Source organism: Zootoca vivipara, chromosome 16 (assembly GCF_963506605.1).
Source record: "Zootoca vivipara chromosome 16, rZooViv1.1, whole genome shotgun sequence".
NCBI lineage: Eukaryota > Metazoa > Chordata > Lepidosauria > Squamata > Lacertidae > Zootoca > Zootoca vivipara.
Window position 1 is genome coordinate 2,490,572 of NC_083291.1, and position 16,346 is coordinate 2,506,917.

General features: G+C 43.4%; 1 protein-coding gene across 1 annotated transcript in view; it reads right to left on the reverse strand.

The window, feature by feature from the left end:
- ADAMTSL1 (ADAMTS like 1) overlaps window positions 1-16,346 on the reverse strand; it is a 486,266-nt gene that overhangs the window by 67,317 nt on the left and 402,603 nt on the right. Inside the window, exon 16 of the mRNA XM_060269080.1 lies at window positions 605-815. Within this exon, the coding sequence (XP_060125063.1) occupies window positions 605-815 (211 nt within the window). The remainder of the gene's footprint in view (window positions 1-604; window positions 816-16,346) is intronic.

The window sequence follows — 16,346 nt, forward strand, 5'->3', positions numbered from 1 at the left end:
TGCAACCCTTTGCAGCCACTTTCTGCAAAAGAGATGTTTACTGGGGCTTATAAAAACGAATTCTGATACCATTTTCTTTGGGGTGGGAGGCGAGGCGAAGGGATAACCCCTCAAGACAAGGTAAACACCCTCACAGCTTTATCCCAAATATGGAACATTTTAAAAATAAACACTTGAATTTATAAGGATGTATTTTTAATCACTCAAAATGTTAAACGTGCTGATGGTTATCTCAGGAGTTCTTCTGCCAAGAACATTAAAGCTTTATTAAATAAATAAGTAAAATCTAATTTGGACCATCTTTCCTTGTGAGAACTCAAAAGCCACAGCGAAGAAGAGTAACAACGCTTGCAGCTAAAATACGGTATTCATGTAAAAAAAACCTGCAGTAGATACAATGAACTCCCCGAGTGAGGTTCACCCCATGTCAGTGGGGCAGCCAAAGAGGGCGTCAATGGGGGCAGTGGCCTTGCCTCAAAATCAAAGCAGAAATGAGAGACTGTGTTGATCTTTGATGGGGTTCAGGATTTGGGCCTTCCCTGTTTGTTGCGCAAGCGAAGGAAACGTCATTGCCTCGGTTCACTGAATGAAAGACATTATTTACCTGTTGCCACTCCGAGAGGTACCAGGATGGGGGGCAGTCGAAACGATTGCAGGCTTGCACCAGGATGGGCTGGGGCTTGTGGCACAGCCCGTCTGCCAGGATCACCGTCTCATTGGTTTCTCGCGAGAGGAGGTGAGAGCAGAAGACATCTCGGGTCTGCAGTCCAACGCCACAGGTGAGGCTGCAGGAACTCCACTGCCCCACCTCCCACCTGAGGGAAAAAGCCGAGAAGAGGAAACCGCTTGATCAAAACAAGTTCCCCAAACCTCCTACCAATCTGTCTGCCTTTCCTTTTTTGCTCTGCCTGAGAAACTCTGGAATAGATCCTGCCTAATGTTACAATCCTATACAGTGGTACCTCTACTTCCAAATAACAAAAGCCAAGGCTTTTGTTCATCCAGAACTCAGTTCCAGCACCTCTCAGGTAGGCGCCATTGCCATTATATGAGGACAAGGGAGGCGTTCAGGGTGAGTTCTGGCACCTCTTTTTCTAGAAAAATAGCACTGGATCCAGCCCTGGAGAGGCAGCCCTGTGAATATACACCAGCTCTCTCCCAGAATCTTCTTTACTGACTTTAATAAGGCTATTTGAAGGTCAAGGGACTTTATGAATGTTGCCAAAGTTATGATAAACGAGTGGGCTGCTACCACCACTTTTCTGTGGGACAGCAATGGCACCTGGCCACCATTTAATCTAATTCAGAGCAAGTCTCCTTGATACACGGACCTTGAATTACAGGTCCCACGAAGTTGTCAGTCAGAATTAACGATGACATATCGGCTACCCTCTGTGCTTGGCACACCTTAGAGGTATTCAGTGGTAAAAAACAAAAGAAGACACAAACCCCAAAATAAAATCCTGCCTTTTGTCTCTTCTTTGGAGGTCTATTTCGATGCAGAGCTTATTGCAACACTTGCCAAAGTTTATTCTTCTGCAGTGGGAGATTTTCCAGTTACCTCCAGCAGCTCATTTTTTATCCGTGGAATAAATGCTCAGCATTCATGTTAGCAATGAGCAGCCTAGCAGGCCATAAGAAGGAATGCATCTTTTATTTGGCTTCTTTAATAATAATAATAATAATAGTTCACAAGTTTTTTAAAATCTTATTTTTTAATTTTGGATGAAAATAAATCCTGCAGCCTTTTAAAATGTTCAGTCCCCCCCCCCCTGATTTTTCTAAGTAGAGCTGAAATTGAAGAAAGAAAGGGGAACTTTTAAACAGTTTCCTGATTGGGCGAAGTAGTAGCCATGACTGTAAGGCATCATTACCAGTTGTTCCTCTGTTTCCCTCATAAACATGCACACGAATGAGGATTTTTAGGAGCGAATCTTTGAACAAAAATTGTGTTCGATTGAAACTTGAGTCCAGGGGAGGACCCAAAAAATTGTGGGTTTTTTGTGTGCAGTAAGCTCCAATCTTCCGAATGGTCGCAGGCATCTAAGTTTGGTTGTGCAAGCCTAGCATGTTTCAGAACCAAGTGTGCAAGAGAGATTATCTGATGCAAAGTGACTGGAGGAGGAGGAGGAGGAGGAGGAAGCTGATGATCAGGTGGTATGACTCTACCTTTAGCTAGTGGTCGTAGTTAAAACTCTGCAAAAGCACAGGGAACTCTAGCCCTTCTGTAGATGAAAGACCAGCTTAAAATTCTTGGCTCTGACCTCTGTTTCCAAATTGTCAATTTATAAGCCCACAACGAATGGCTGCTGGATTGTGGTCTGCAGCAGACTCTTTGTTACCCAAAGAAGCACCAGGAGCAGCAGCAGCAGAATGGTGGTTCCTTGCCATTGTTTCCTACGGAAATTTGGCATGCAGATAAATCAAACCTGCAGGAGGAGCTGGCTTGAAGCCCACTCATTTACCCCCCAAGGGCAACTGTTGAAAGCACTAAGCACATCTCCAGACCTGCCACTGCTGGAATGTGATTATGTCTTTTAACCACAAGCAGCTATCTAAAAGGGTTTCAGCTTCTACAAGCATGCAAAAGGCCAGGAGCAGAAGGCTCCTCGCTTACGCACGGTCTTTAGAAAAACAGAAATGCGCTCAATCTTCTGTTCCAAGAAGAGAGGAAGGCAAAGGGGCAAACTCTCTTCTCTGCCGTAACGTCAAGTGAAGCTCATTGCGTGATCCAACGTTATCATGGGACTGCAAGTTCCCTCTCCTGATTCTACATCACATGTAGAAGAAGAGAAACTTTGCGTATGATGGAGTGCTGTCATACAGAATGTTTCTCTAGCCCTCATGGGGAAAAGTCAGCTAACTAGACACTGGAATTCCGTTCAAAGCAGCAGTCAAAGGTCTTCCAAACTGCCATGCTAGTTCCGCCCTAAGCATCTCTACAAGGATGGTTAGTATCTTTCCTTTGGCTCCTTCCCATAGAGTTGTAGCTATGACACAAATACCCAAGGTATATTGAATACTCATTGCTATGGATCAGCTCTGGGCTGTAGGCAGCAGCCTGGAAAGAGTCTGGAGTTTGTGGCAGGGAATCAGGACCAGAGAGCAATCAGGCAAAGAGTAGTCGGGGAAAGGCACACCAGAAAGGCCTGACTGGAGAACATCCCAGGACCCAGGATGAGAAGAGGAGCAGAAACACTAGACCAGGCATAGGCAAACTCAGCCCTCCTGGTCCTGTTAGCTAGGGATCATGGGAGTTGTAGGCCAAAAACATCTGGAGGGCCGAGTTTGCCTATGCCTGCACTAGACATGCTAAAGCTCAAATAGATCTTGTTGCTCAAGCAAAGCAAACCCTCTCATCTTCCTTCCTATCCAGAATGAGCCAACGGCCTGCCTCAGTGGGTGGAAGCAGTCTAGATCCAGGAGCTTCTTCCTCGAGAGCTGGAGCAGATTGCATGGTCAGGCAGAGATGTGGAGCCACCCTCTTGTTGCAGCTTCCTGAACGGGGCAAGGCAGGGTATCAGTGCACTAGGGGCACCAGGTTGGCTCTGCCGGTATGGCCATACATCCAGGGCCGTCTTAAGCATATCTGGCGCCCTGGCGCCGTGGTGTGAAGATCCCTCTGGCGCCCCCTGTTTCCCAGTGCGGTAGTCTGGTGGGTGTAGCGCGGCTGCCACGGGCGCAGCAGCGCGGCACCCCCTGGCAGCCCGGCGCTCTGGCGCCTTGCGCCACCCAGCCTTGCCTTAGAGCCGGCCCTGCACACATCCCTGACTGCTTCCTTGCCTCCCGCCCTGCCCAGGTAAACTGCAGCAATCCATGGGTCCACTCCGCCACACACAGGCCGCTGCTACCTGAGGTTATGGAACTCACTGCGTGGTGCAGAGATCAGGAGTTTCTGAAACTATGAAAAATGGGACGCCTACTTCAAAATGTGAAGAACCTTGGCAATGATGATCGCTGCAGTGATTGCATTCTAAGGCAGTTTCGCTCACGGCTTTTTAAATTTCTGCGGGTGCAATCGGAGCAGTGATATGAGAAAGAGACAGACAGACAGACAGACAGACAGCCCCTGCTGACTGATTTACCGTCTTTCAATTAAATTCATATAGCCTTTTAATAAATAAATTTTGCCTTAGAGGTTTCAGGTGAAGAGGTGAACAACCATGTGTGAAAAAAATAAGAATAAGAATAAGAATGAAGAGAACTCCTTTGTGCAAAACACTTTAGAATGAAGTCAGTATGTGCCATGAAGATTTAGTAATTATAAACGAATAAAAAGGAGGCAGTGATAGATGGCATGATGGATGTTGTGAAGTATGAGGAATTACAATTTCCATAAGGATCACCCAGAGAAAAATGACCCATTGTGGAAAACCAGGTGTCACATCCTGTTAAAGAGTTGGACAAATAATCTACAATAAATCACCTGGTTGACAAATTAGATTTCCCCCTTCTTGCAATTGTCCATGAAAAAGCCATTAAAAAAATACTATGTCCATTTGGTTAATGTATAAACCAATAAGGTAGAATGCTATTTTTACTTTGAGAGTTATTCTCAATGACTGGCTCACATGACACACAACACCAAACTTTGGCTTTGCACAACTGTGCAAATTTGTGGGCTCCCAGAGAGGAATTTGTAGCCATGCTAATCTTCCCGCCAAACATTTTGCTGCTGTACTGCCCTGAGCTAAGGTTCGGCTTACTGACTCGTCTGAACAGCGATTCCTGAGTTAAGCCCTCTCCTCACTAACCACAAGCTGTAACCAGGCTTGGACTGCATACAGTCCCTGCCACAATGCACAAGTTCTGGCAACACAACAACATGTTTACATAAAACAAGTTCCAGATCAGCTTTTCTTTTTACACATTCTCCTTGATACTTTGGCTATTACAGTCAAGATCTATGAGGCTAATTTAGTATTTATAGTCCTGGATATGTTTTACAGAATGGTTTATTTTCCCCTTTTAAATCGGGATGGGGTTCCTGGGGCCTCAGCTGGCATGGCCAATGGTCAGAGATGTTGAGAGTTCTCGTCCAACAGTATATGGAGAGCCACAGTTCACCATCCCTTCTCTAAATGATTGGTCTGCATTGCATATCTCAAGCTACCTGTGACACTCCCTTCATTGGGCGTGGGGTGTGCTGTGCAGTTTAAGAAACAGATGCCCCAAATTCCCTTAGGGTTGCAGTGCTCATCTCGCTTTATTGGCCGAGGGAGCCGGCATACAGCTTCCAGGTCATGTGGCCAGCATGACCTATCCAGCATGACTAAGCTGCTTCTGATCTACCGGTAGATCACGGTCTACCTGTTGGACATGCCTGTAGTATAGTATAGTATCTTATTTGTTTTTTTTTTGCAGAATATGGATAGATATCTTTCCAAAATGAGAGCAAGAGCATCAAGTGATTCAGGGGAAATGTCTAGTTGTGATCTATAATTGCCGTTCAAACAGAGTGCTTGAGAATAGCATCGGCTATTCTTCGACTGTTCTCCATGACCTATTTTTGTAGGGATCAAAGCTGACAAATATGGAAGATTGGAAAAGAGAAAGGCTTCTCTGTGCTGAGAGTTTTTGTCTCAGATTAGGCCTAATATAAATGAGATTGCCCAGTAAAAGCAAGCTCACACCTCTCATTGGGTTTATATTCATAATTAAGGTACATATGTAAGAGACTTATTTATATTTTGGGAATGATTCATGTTCCTATGTTGCTGCATTGTTTTATACTTTCTTCATGTTCCATGATCATATTATAAAGTGGTTGTGTTCTATACTGTATCATAAATCAAGCACTCCTAGGTATTGTTTCTTTTTGTTTTCCAATGTATTTCTTATTGATATAAAAAATTCAGTGTGGCACTAACAAATTTTCATTCTGAAAGTGTGGCCCACAGGGGAAAAAAGTTTGAGAGCCACCAGTTTAATTCCACATACCTGCAAGCAAAGAGGTGCACTTCATGCTATCTTGGCTGCACAGCAACTGGGCGTATGAAACACATCAGTCTGAATTAATTATGTTATATTGTCTACTTTCTGTTCCACCACCAATGCTGGTGAGATGAGCAGAAAGATCTGCCGATTTCAGTTCTCTCACTTTCTCATTGTTCCATTATTAAATTCAGATTTCTGCAGCAATTTGAGTATCCTCGTGAAAATTCTTCAGCATTTTAGTGTGAATTCTCCAAGCAAACACATTTTTGTATGCTGTTCTGACTAAAGTTACATATTTACCCAAGCAATTTATCCTGACATAATGCATTTTTTGTATATTATTTTCAATGCTATATTTTAAGTGCACTTTTACCTAATATAAGCATTTTTGGTAAAAAGAAAGAAAGAACTATATTGCAAAATTCACATGTGCACATTTCAAAAGATGGCTACATTTTGCGTCTCATATAGTTTCACAAAGTACGAATTTGATAAATTTACCTTTAAATGCAAACTGAACTAATTTCTCCCCCATCTCTGATGCAGAGCAGGTGAAGTGGAGACTTGCAAATGTTGCTTTTCCATTGTTTAAATTATATTCATGGTGAAACTATGAGCATGTGAGATGTATAAAACTTCAAAAGTCTTTCTTGTTTCAATGTTGACTTTATTTATGAGATTCATTTTAAATATATATGAACAGAAAGGAAAGTGTGGCATTGTTTTCTAACTGCTGGGGAAGCAGTTCTCTTTGTACTAATCCCTAGTCCAGAACAATTAGTAACTAAAAGTACATAGTTAGTAGCAACTAGTGTACCCCATGCTGAGATTATTTTAAGTGATTCATATGGGATGAATGAATGGGATGTTGCAAGAACTGCACTTCAACAAGTGCACCGCCAACTATAATTTGCACAGAAATGCAAAACGGTGCCAAGCATCACTTGGCCACTTGCATCGCCGGGTTGTGTTTTCAACAGATGTACAGCTGAGAGAGCTAGCCAGATTGGCCAAGAGCTGAGACTAAAATGTCTGGCTGAATCTGCTCTGAGCAGTGGTGATTGTGGAGGAAAATTAATTCCATGCCACTGAGCTAGCTGATACACCTGCTACATTTCAAGTCTGGAAACTGCTGCATGGCAAGATTCAAATGCCTTTATCCATCTGGCTCCCTGTAGGTCTTGTGTAAGCTTAACTCAGGTCTCAAAATCCAAATAACCTCCTCCAGCAATTCCACACCATTTCACAGAGCTGTTTGTCCCATTTCTGTAGGTTTTAGGGAGGCAGGGTATTCCGTGTTTGTAGCATTGCAACACACTTCTCTGAAGGAAGAAGAAACGGTAGATTTTGCTTCATTGCTTTTGATAGCATGGGAAGACAGGTGAACTAATGTCGGTGTACTGGAAGAAGCAAAGATCACCAGTGTTGAAGCAAAGATTCTTCAACATCAACTTCGTTGGACTGGTCATGTTGTGCGGATGCCTGATGATTGTCTTCCAAAGCAACTACTCTATTCCGAACTTAAAAATGGAAAGGGTAATGCTGGTGGTCAACAAAAGAGGTTTAAAAACTGTCTCAATGCAATTTTAAAAAAATGTAGTATAAACACTGACAATTGGGAAACACTTGCCTGTGAGCGCTCCAAATGGAGAACAGCCTTGACCAAAGGTGTCATGGGCTTTGAAGAAACTCGATCTCAGGAGGAAGGCACGCTTGGCAAACCCTCACCATGATCAACTTCCACCTGGAAACCAATGTCCCCACTGTGGAAGGACGTGTGGATCCAGAACTGGCCTCCACAGTCACCTATGGACTCATTGTTAAAACTGTGTTTATGGAAGACAATCTTACTCAGCTACGAGTGATTGAAGAAGAAGAAGAAGAAGAAGAAGAAGAAGAAGAAGAAGAAGAAGAAGAAGAGTAAAATTGCAGAGCTCCCAGTAAAGCAGTCACCTTGATATAGTGGCATGTGGGAAAAATGGAAGTTGTGGTGAACTTTGGAAGCTTGTGTAGATAAAGCCAATAGGTCAGGAGAGGCTTAGAGTGGTAGTGCAAATCCACTTCCTCTCATTCAGATGCATGGAGGCATCAGCCTACACTCATGTTCTCCCCCTTCATAGAGTGGTTGGGGGAGACTTTGATCTGGCGCATGCTGTGCTGCCTTCCTTGCTGTCTTCAAGGAACCAGCATGGCGGTGGCTCAGAAAAGAGATGCATTTCGCTCTTTGTGGCTTCTTTCCTTCCTAGCTTGGTGTCAGAATGTTGGCCAGATCTATCGTGCAGAATGGCAGAAATAAAAGCCCCATTCTGGAGCCGGACATTAGCAGTATGGGTGGTTTAAATACCATTTCCTTCCTACCAAAAAAAAAGCAGTTTAGTGCCACCAGCACAGATGCTCTCAACGCTACTCCAAGATATTTTGCTGCTTTAAGTGGTTGTATTGCTGCACTGCAATGCATGCTGCGACATAATTCTCTGATCACATGTTTCTTCAATGGTACTCTGAAAAGATTGCTTCCTCAAGTCAATTGCACTAGGATTGCTAGTGCAATTGAGTTTGTCTGGGGCCACAACATCACCAAAGAGTGAAATACCCCAATACATTTTGGTGCTTGAAGCAGAAAATCCAAATGCAAACCCTATGGTGATAAAACTAATTAATAAACTAAGTTAACTAATCCTTTCTTGCCTTTCTGTAATATTCCATTATCTCACACTGCCTGATAAACCTTAAGTCTCATTAGCCCAATTTGGATTTCTCTCTATGTTACATATATGCCAATGTACTTATCCGACTCACATTGACTTGTGAATGTGTGAAGCTGTGCAAGTGTAACTTATTACTCTTAACTACAGTGACGCATGCCATTTTAAGCACTTATGCTTCCTTACAGCCCTCAACTAATTTTGCAAGCTCAGAGGCTATTGTTTCATAAGCTTGCTATTTCAGCATTGCCAGCTTGGCAACAGATCAGACCCACTCGGTGGGTTTTCTGAGTAGAGAGGCATAGTGATTCTGCTCCCCCTCGGCAAAAAAGCCGGCTGTCTCCCAACTTAGAAGAATCCATGAAAAGAGACTATTGTACAGTTATTCTGCATCATTAAGCCTGAACGCAGACAGATCAAAGGCTTCATAAGAAAGGTTTGGGATCAAGAGCTGCGGTCTGCTTTGGCTCTGTGCTCTGATTGGTATCAATCAGAATTTTATAGCTCACAGTGAATCAAAAAGGCACAAAGCCAGCTTTTAGGTAACAGGGCGGAGGAGGAACTTTACAAAGCGGCTGAAGAAAGGAAGGCAAGTTAACAAAAAGACGCCTGATTGTATACCAGGAAGTATCACCTTTGGTACAAAAGATCCTGATTGGCTGACACAAGAGATTAATTTGAAAAATGTGTACTCTGCTTGTCCCTGTGTTTGTTGGTTAATTTTCCAGCAGCGAGGTTTCCCATACATTTTGGTACCAGTGGTCTATGTTCACTCCTGAAGGTCCTTCCAGCGTCTAGTTACAATAGATATAGTGGGTGGCGCTGTAGTCTAAACCAGTGGTCCTCAACCTTGGGCCTCCAGATGTTTTTGGCCTACAACTCCCATGATCCCTAGCTAGCAGGACCAGTGGTCAGGGATGATGGGAACTGTAGTCTCAAAACATCTGGAGGCCCAAGGTTGAGGACCACTGGTCTAAACCACTGAGCCTCTTGGGCTTGCTGATCGGAAGGTCAGCGATTCGAATCCCCGCGACGGGGTGAGCTTGGTCCCAGCTCCTGCCAACCTAGTAGTTCGAAAGCACACCAGTGCAAGTAGATAAATAGGTACTGCTGCGGTGGGAAGGTAAATGGTGTTTCCGGGCACTCTGGTTTCCGTCACAGTGTCCCGTTGCACCAGAAGCGATTTGTCACATAGACAGCACAACAAGACAATGACCTACCCCCCCAACATAATAATCGATAAGGCTAACCTGACACTAACAACACAGACCCATACAAACAAATCCTACTGTAACCAACTGAATACAACCATTCAAACCCTGGACTCTCCGATCTCTCACAATGCCAATAGAAACAAATAGATATATAAATAAAGGGCCTAACCATGAGATACTGGCATAAAAACCCTGCACAAACACTATGCAATAGAATGAAAAGATAACCACACACGCCCAACCCTCTCCCTCCCTTTCTCTTCTCCCCCCTTCCCCTAAAGTCTATGACAGTAACGTCTCATACCAAATGTAAACAAACTAGATTTCAAAGTGGGCACACAACAAACTTATTTAACCCCCAGGTCAACCGCAAACTTGATTTCAAGAGGAATTGCAGAGATTCCTGCCTGGGCAAGGTACCTGAGGAATTTCAACAGAAGCACAAAGGATAAGGCTAGTCTACCAAAGTTTTACAGGGAGTTTCACATCCCTACAAAATACCTAACAAGTCCTGTTGAAAGCAATACATACTGTGAGTGCTCCCCAGCCATATTTTGGCCAGCTCATCTGATCTGCTCAGGTATACCTGTGGGCGATGAGCAGCAGCAATTCATTGTTAGCAATCTGTGTGAAGCAAGCACTCATATGGACAGGTGGCATTCAAGGCGCTCGTAGTGCAATAGTGGGAAAGCAACAGTTTCCAGGAGGGTCTCGCAACATCCAGCTACAAGATGAAGCAGCTCTGAATTGTTAACCTAATTATTTACGGCTTGCCCCATCCCCAGAGACTTGGGGCAGATTAGGGCAATCATTCATGAACTCCCCAGAGGCCTGCTATTTAAATACTGTATCTTTCTGTAAGACAGACAACATACTTTTACACTTAAAGGCCGTAAAACCGCCTGTCACTCTCAGATTTCAAACAGAAGCTCCTTAGGAAGTTTGGGGTTTTGTGCTGAGACTCAAGAGGGGAAGCACCTGTATACAATTCACACAGGATCCTGCCTCACACAGGGCCACAGTCATGGTAGATCACTTAAACTTGGACATGTGGGAACATAGGTTAACTACCGAAGCCTTGTTTTGTATCCTGGCTCCAGACAGCTCTTCCAGTTTTAAATGCCGATGTGGATATGCAGCAACAGGTTGGGAATATGCAATATGAAAATGTCAGCACTATCTGTCTTGTTGAATCTCTGTATAGCATATATAAGTAAGAGATGCTCTGTATATTACACAGAGGGATGCTCTAGAGCAGTGTTTCTCAACCAGTGTGCCTCCAGATGTTTTGGGACTACAACTCCCATCATCCCTAGCTAGCAAGACCAGTGGTCAGGAATGATGGGAGTTGTAGTCCCAAAACATCTGGAGGCACACTGGTTGAGAAACACTGCTCTAGAGTGGATGGAAAGGCAAAAAGGAGGGAGAAGTAAGTAATTTGGAGAGCAGAGAACATGCCCACCTTTCTCTCCCTGTAATTCCATCTGTTGATATTGCATTTATAACTTTAGGGTGGTCTTCAGTACTAGTCCTACTCAGAACAGATCCACTAAAGTTAATGGGCATGGCCAACTTAGGTTCTTAAATTACAATGGGTTTGCTCTAAGTAGGAGTTAGTAGAATACAACTTTTGGTTTGTATACACCAAAATCTGGACTAATATCCAAGGCATTTCCCCAATAGTGCCTCCAGGTTATTAGTATTTTGCAGGGCAGGTGTGGGTGTGGAGGTGTTCAAGTGCACACCATAACTTTAGGTTTGTGTGTTCAAAGTGAATTAAAGCACCCTGTTGCCTTGGTGAAACCAATCCACTTAAAAAACCCACCAACTGGACCTTTGCCATTTGATGTGATGGAGAGTGAGAAATTGGAAAGTGAGAGATCAATGGACGACTAGTGTGAAGATGTGTTAACATTGCACAAGCAAATCAGGATGGACACAGGATGAAGGCTCATTTTCATATAACTGACTCATAAACCTATCAGAATGAATGCTAAAAAGAGAGAGAGAAAAGAGACCAGGCATAGTCTAACTACCGCAAAAGCTTTCTGCAAGCAAATCAGGATGAATGCAGAATAAACAGATTGTTTGGAGGAGGCCTAACTCTCAACAAACTCAGTGGGGCTTACTTCCGGGTTCCCCTATACCCCTTCTAAATCTTGTGCAGTGTTGTACCTGCACATTGGGTCCAGACACTGTGACTGTGTCAGCAGTAGCCGGGTAGGGAGATTGAGATTCTTAAGCGCTCTTTTGCGAGTTTGCTATTCGTGACTTACTTTCTGCATCTTGCATGTGAGTGACTGGGAGCAGCTACCGGGACTATATAACACCCGTCCTAAAGGATCTTCATTGGCTGCCAGTACGTTTCCGGGCACAATTCAAAATGTTGGTGCTGACCTTTAAAGCTCTAAATGGCCTCCACCCTGTATGCCTGAAGGAGCGTCTCCACCTCATCGTTCAGCCCAGACACTGAGGTCCTCCTCTGAGGGTCTTCTGGTGGCTCCCTCACCGTGAGAAGTGAGGTTACAGGGAACCAGGCAGAGGGCCTTCTTGGTAGTGGCGCCCACCCTGTGGAATGCCCTCCCATCAGATGTCAAGGAAATAAACAACTATCTGACTTTTAGAAGACATCTGAAGGCAGCCCTGTTTAGGAAAGTTTTTTAGGGATTGATGTTTTTATAATGTTTTTAGATATGTTGTAAGCTGCCCAGAGTGGCTGTGGAAACCTAGCCAGATGGGTGAGGTATAAATAATAAAATTATTATTATTATTAAAGAGTAATCATTTTAGCACAAACCAATCGTTGTTCATAGCAAGATTACTCAGTTGCGAGATTGTTCAAGACATCTTGCAGAATGCTGAAACCAGATTGAAATGAATAAAGACTATCACTGTTTCAGGATATATCCAGACTTTAAAACTGATTTTATTTTTGGCTTAGTTTTGCAAAAAGTGTATCCCCCCCCCACTTTTTCAGCACTGGCAGAAAAATATTTCCTTTTGTGTTCAGAAGAACAAATTCCTTCTGCCAAGAGAGTAAATTTATACTCAGGGAAACTGAGAACATATTTAAAGAGGAAACAAAGAATAAGAGGTAGAGGTACAATATATGGAGGGGAGACAGCCTTCCAAATATTTGAAAATATTAGGTGGCAGTGAGTATTAGGTTCTCATTAGAAAGGACGTTAGGAAACAGAGACAGATTGAAGCAAGGTGCGGGGACAAGAAAACCATCCGTTCCAAGACAAGTAAAATGAAGGAAAATTGGTCAATGTATAGTTCTCAGTTTGGCTTTAAACTTGTGATCATATATACTGCCATTCAAAGAGGGAGAAGCGGGTGAAGGGGGATGCAGTCAAATTACACTGCAAGGAAAACACAATGTCTTCTTCATGCCTTGGCACTACAAGTTTATCACCAGACAGGTACCTGTGTGCACAAGGATCATCGACAAAGATGAGCGATCCGATGCCTTTTGAAGAATGGAGAAAATACAGAGTGCCTAGAAGCCATTCCTATAATAAATCATTTACAGATGTGCTCCAATATTTTGTGAACACATTGACAAGGAATTTAACACGCACCAAATCCAGTGAAGATTAAAACATCTACATGTACAAATCTGGGTAATATAGCTGGAGTGACTTTTTAACATATATATATATTAAGTGTCCCCTTCATGGATCAATGCCTTGTCGTGGTGAAGGGGCTTGAATAACTCAGAGAAGCTATGAGCTATGCCATGCAGGGCCACCCAAGATGGACAGGTCATAGTGGAGAGTTTTGACTAAACGTGATCCACCTGGAGAAGGAACTGGCAAGCCACTCCAGTATCCCTGCCAAGAAAACTCCATGGACAAAGACAACAGGCATATAAAAGTTATGACGCTGGAAGATGAGCCCCTCAGGTCGGAAGGCGTCCAACATGCTACTGAGGAAGAGCGGAGGACAAGTACAAGTAGATTCAGAGCTGATGAAGCGGCTGGGCCAAAGCCGAAAGGACGCTCAGTTGCGGATATGCCTGGAAGCGAAAGGAAAGTCTGATGCTGTAAAGAAAAATATTGCATAGGAACCTGGAATGTAAGAACCATGAATAGAGGTAAGCTGGATGTGGTCAAAAATGAGATGACAAGAATAAATATCGACATCCTGGGCATCAGTGAACTAAAATGGAAGGGAATGGGTGAATTCAGTTCGGGTGACTATCATATCTACTACTGTGGGCAAGAATCCTGTAGAAGAAATGGAGTGGCCCTCATAGTCAACAAAAGAGTGGCAAAAGCTGTAATGGGATGCAATCTCAAAAATGACAGAATGATCTCGATACGAATCCAAGGCAGACCTTTTAACATCACAGTAATCCAAGTTTATGCACCAACTACCGGTGCTGAAGAAAGTGAAATTGACTAATTCTATGAAGACCTACAACACCTTCTAGAAATGACACCAAAGAAGGATGTTCTTCTCATTACAGGGGATTGGAATGCTAAAGTAGGGAATCAAGAGATAAAAGGAACAACTGGCAAGTTTGGCCTTGGAGTTCAAAATGAAGCAGGGCAAAGGCTAATAGAGTTCTGTCAAGAGAACAAGCTGGTCATCACAAACACTCTCTTCCAACAACACAAGAGACGACTCTACACATGGATATCACCAAATGGGCAGCATCGAAATCAGATTGATTATATTCTCTGCAGCCAAAGATGGAGAAGCTCTATACAGTCAGCAAAAACAAGACCTGGAGCTGACTGTAACTCAGATCATCAGCTTCTTATAGCAAAATTCCAGCTTAAACTGAAGAAAGTAGGAAAAACCACTGGGCCAGTAAGATACAATCTGAATCAAATCCCTTATGAATACACAGTGGAAGTGAGGAACAGGTTTAAGGATTTAGATTTGGTGGACAGAGTGCCTGAAGAACTATGGATGGAGGCTCGTAACATTATACAGGAGGCAGCAACGAAAACCATCCCAAGGAAAAGGAAATGCAAGAAGGCAAAATGGCTGTCCAACGAGGCCTTACAAATAGCGGAGGAGAGGAGGCAAGCAAAATGCAAGGGAGATAGGGAAAGATACAGGAAACTGAATGCAGATTTCCAAAAAACAGCAAGGAGAGACAAGAGGGTCTTCTTAAATGAGCAATGCAAAGAAATAGAGGAAAACAATAGAATGGGGAAAACCAGAGATCTGTTCAAGAAAATTGGAGATATGAAAGGAACATTTCGTACAAAGATTACCATAATCAAGGACAAAAGTGGTAAGGACCTAACAGAAGCAGAAGACATCAAGAAGAGGTGGCAAGAATACACAGAGGAATTATACCAGAAAGATATGGAGGTCTCGTACACCCCAGGTAGTGTGGTTGCTGACCTTGAGCCAGACATCTTGCAGAGTGAAGTCAAATGGGCCTTAGAAAGCACTGCTAATAACAAGGCCAGTGGAAGTGATGATATTCCAGCTGAACTATTTAAAATTTTAAAAGATGATGCTGTTAAGGTGCTACACCCAATATGCCAGCAAGTTTGGAAAACTCAGCAATGGCCAGAGGATTGGAGAAGATCAGTCTACATCCCAATTCCAAAGAAGGGCAGTGCCAAAGAATGCTCCAACTACCGCACAATTGCGCTCATTTCACACGCTAGCAAGGTTATGCTTAAAATTCTACAAGGCAGGCTTAGACAGTATGTGGACCGAGAACTCCCAGAAGTGCAAGCTGGATTTCGAATTGGCAGAGGACCCAGAGACCAAATAGCAAACATGCGCTGGATTATGGAGAAAGCTAGAGAGTTCCAGAAAAACGTCTACTTCTGCTTCATTGACTATGCAAAAGCCTTTGACTGTGTTGACCACAGCAAACTATGGCAAGTTCTTAAAGAAATGGGAGTGCCTGATCACCTCATCTGTCTCCTGAGAAATCTCTATGTGGGACAAGAAGCTACAGTTAGAACTGGATATGGAATAACTGATTGGTTCAAAATTGGGAAAGGAGTACGACAAGGTTGTGTATTGTCTCCCTGCTTATTTAACTTATATGCAGAATTCATCATGCGAAAGGCTGGACTAGATGAATCCCAAGCAGGAATTAAGATTGCCGGAAGAAATATCAACAACCTCAGATATGCAGATGACACAACCTTGATGGCAGAAAGTGAGGAGGAATTAAAGAACCTTTTAATGAGGGTGAAAGAGGAGAGCGCAAAATATGGTCTGAAGCTCAACATCAAAAAACCAAGATCATGGCCACTGGTCCCATCACCTCCTGGCAAATAGAAGGGGAAGAAATGGAGGCAGTGAGAGATTTTACTTTCTTGGGCTCCTTGATCACTGCAGATGGTGACAGCAGTCACGAAATTAAAAGACGCCTGCTTCTTGGGAGAAAAGCAATGACGAACCTAGACAGCATCTTAAAAAGCAGAGACATCACCTTGCCGACAAAGGTCCGTATAGTTAAAGCTATGGTTTTCCCAGTAGTGATGTATGGAAGTGAGAGCTG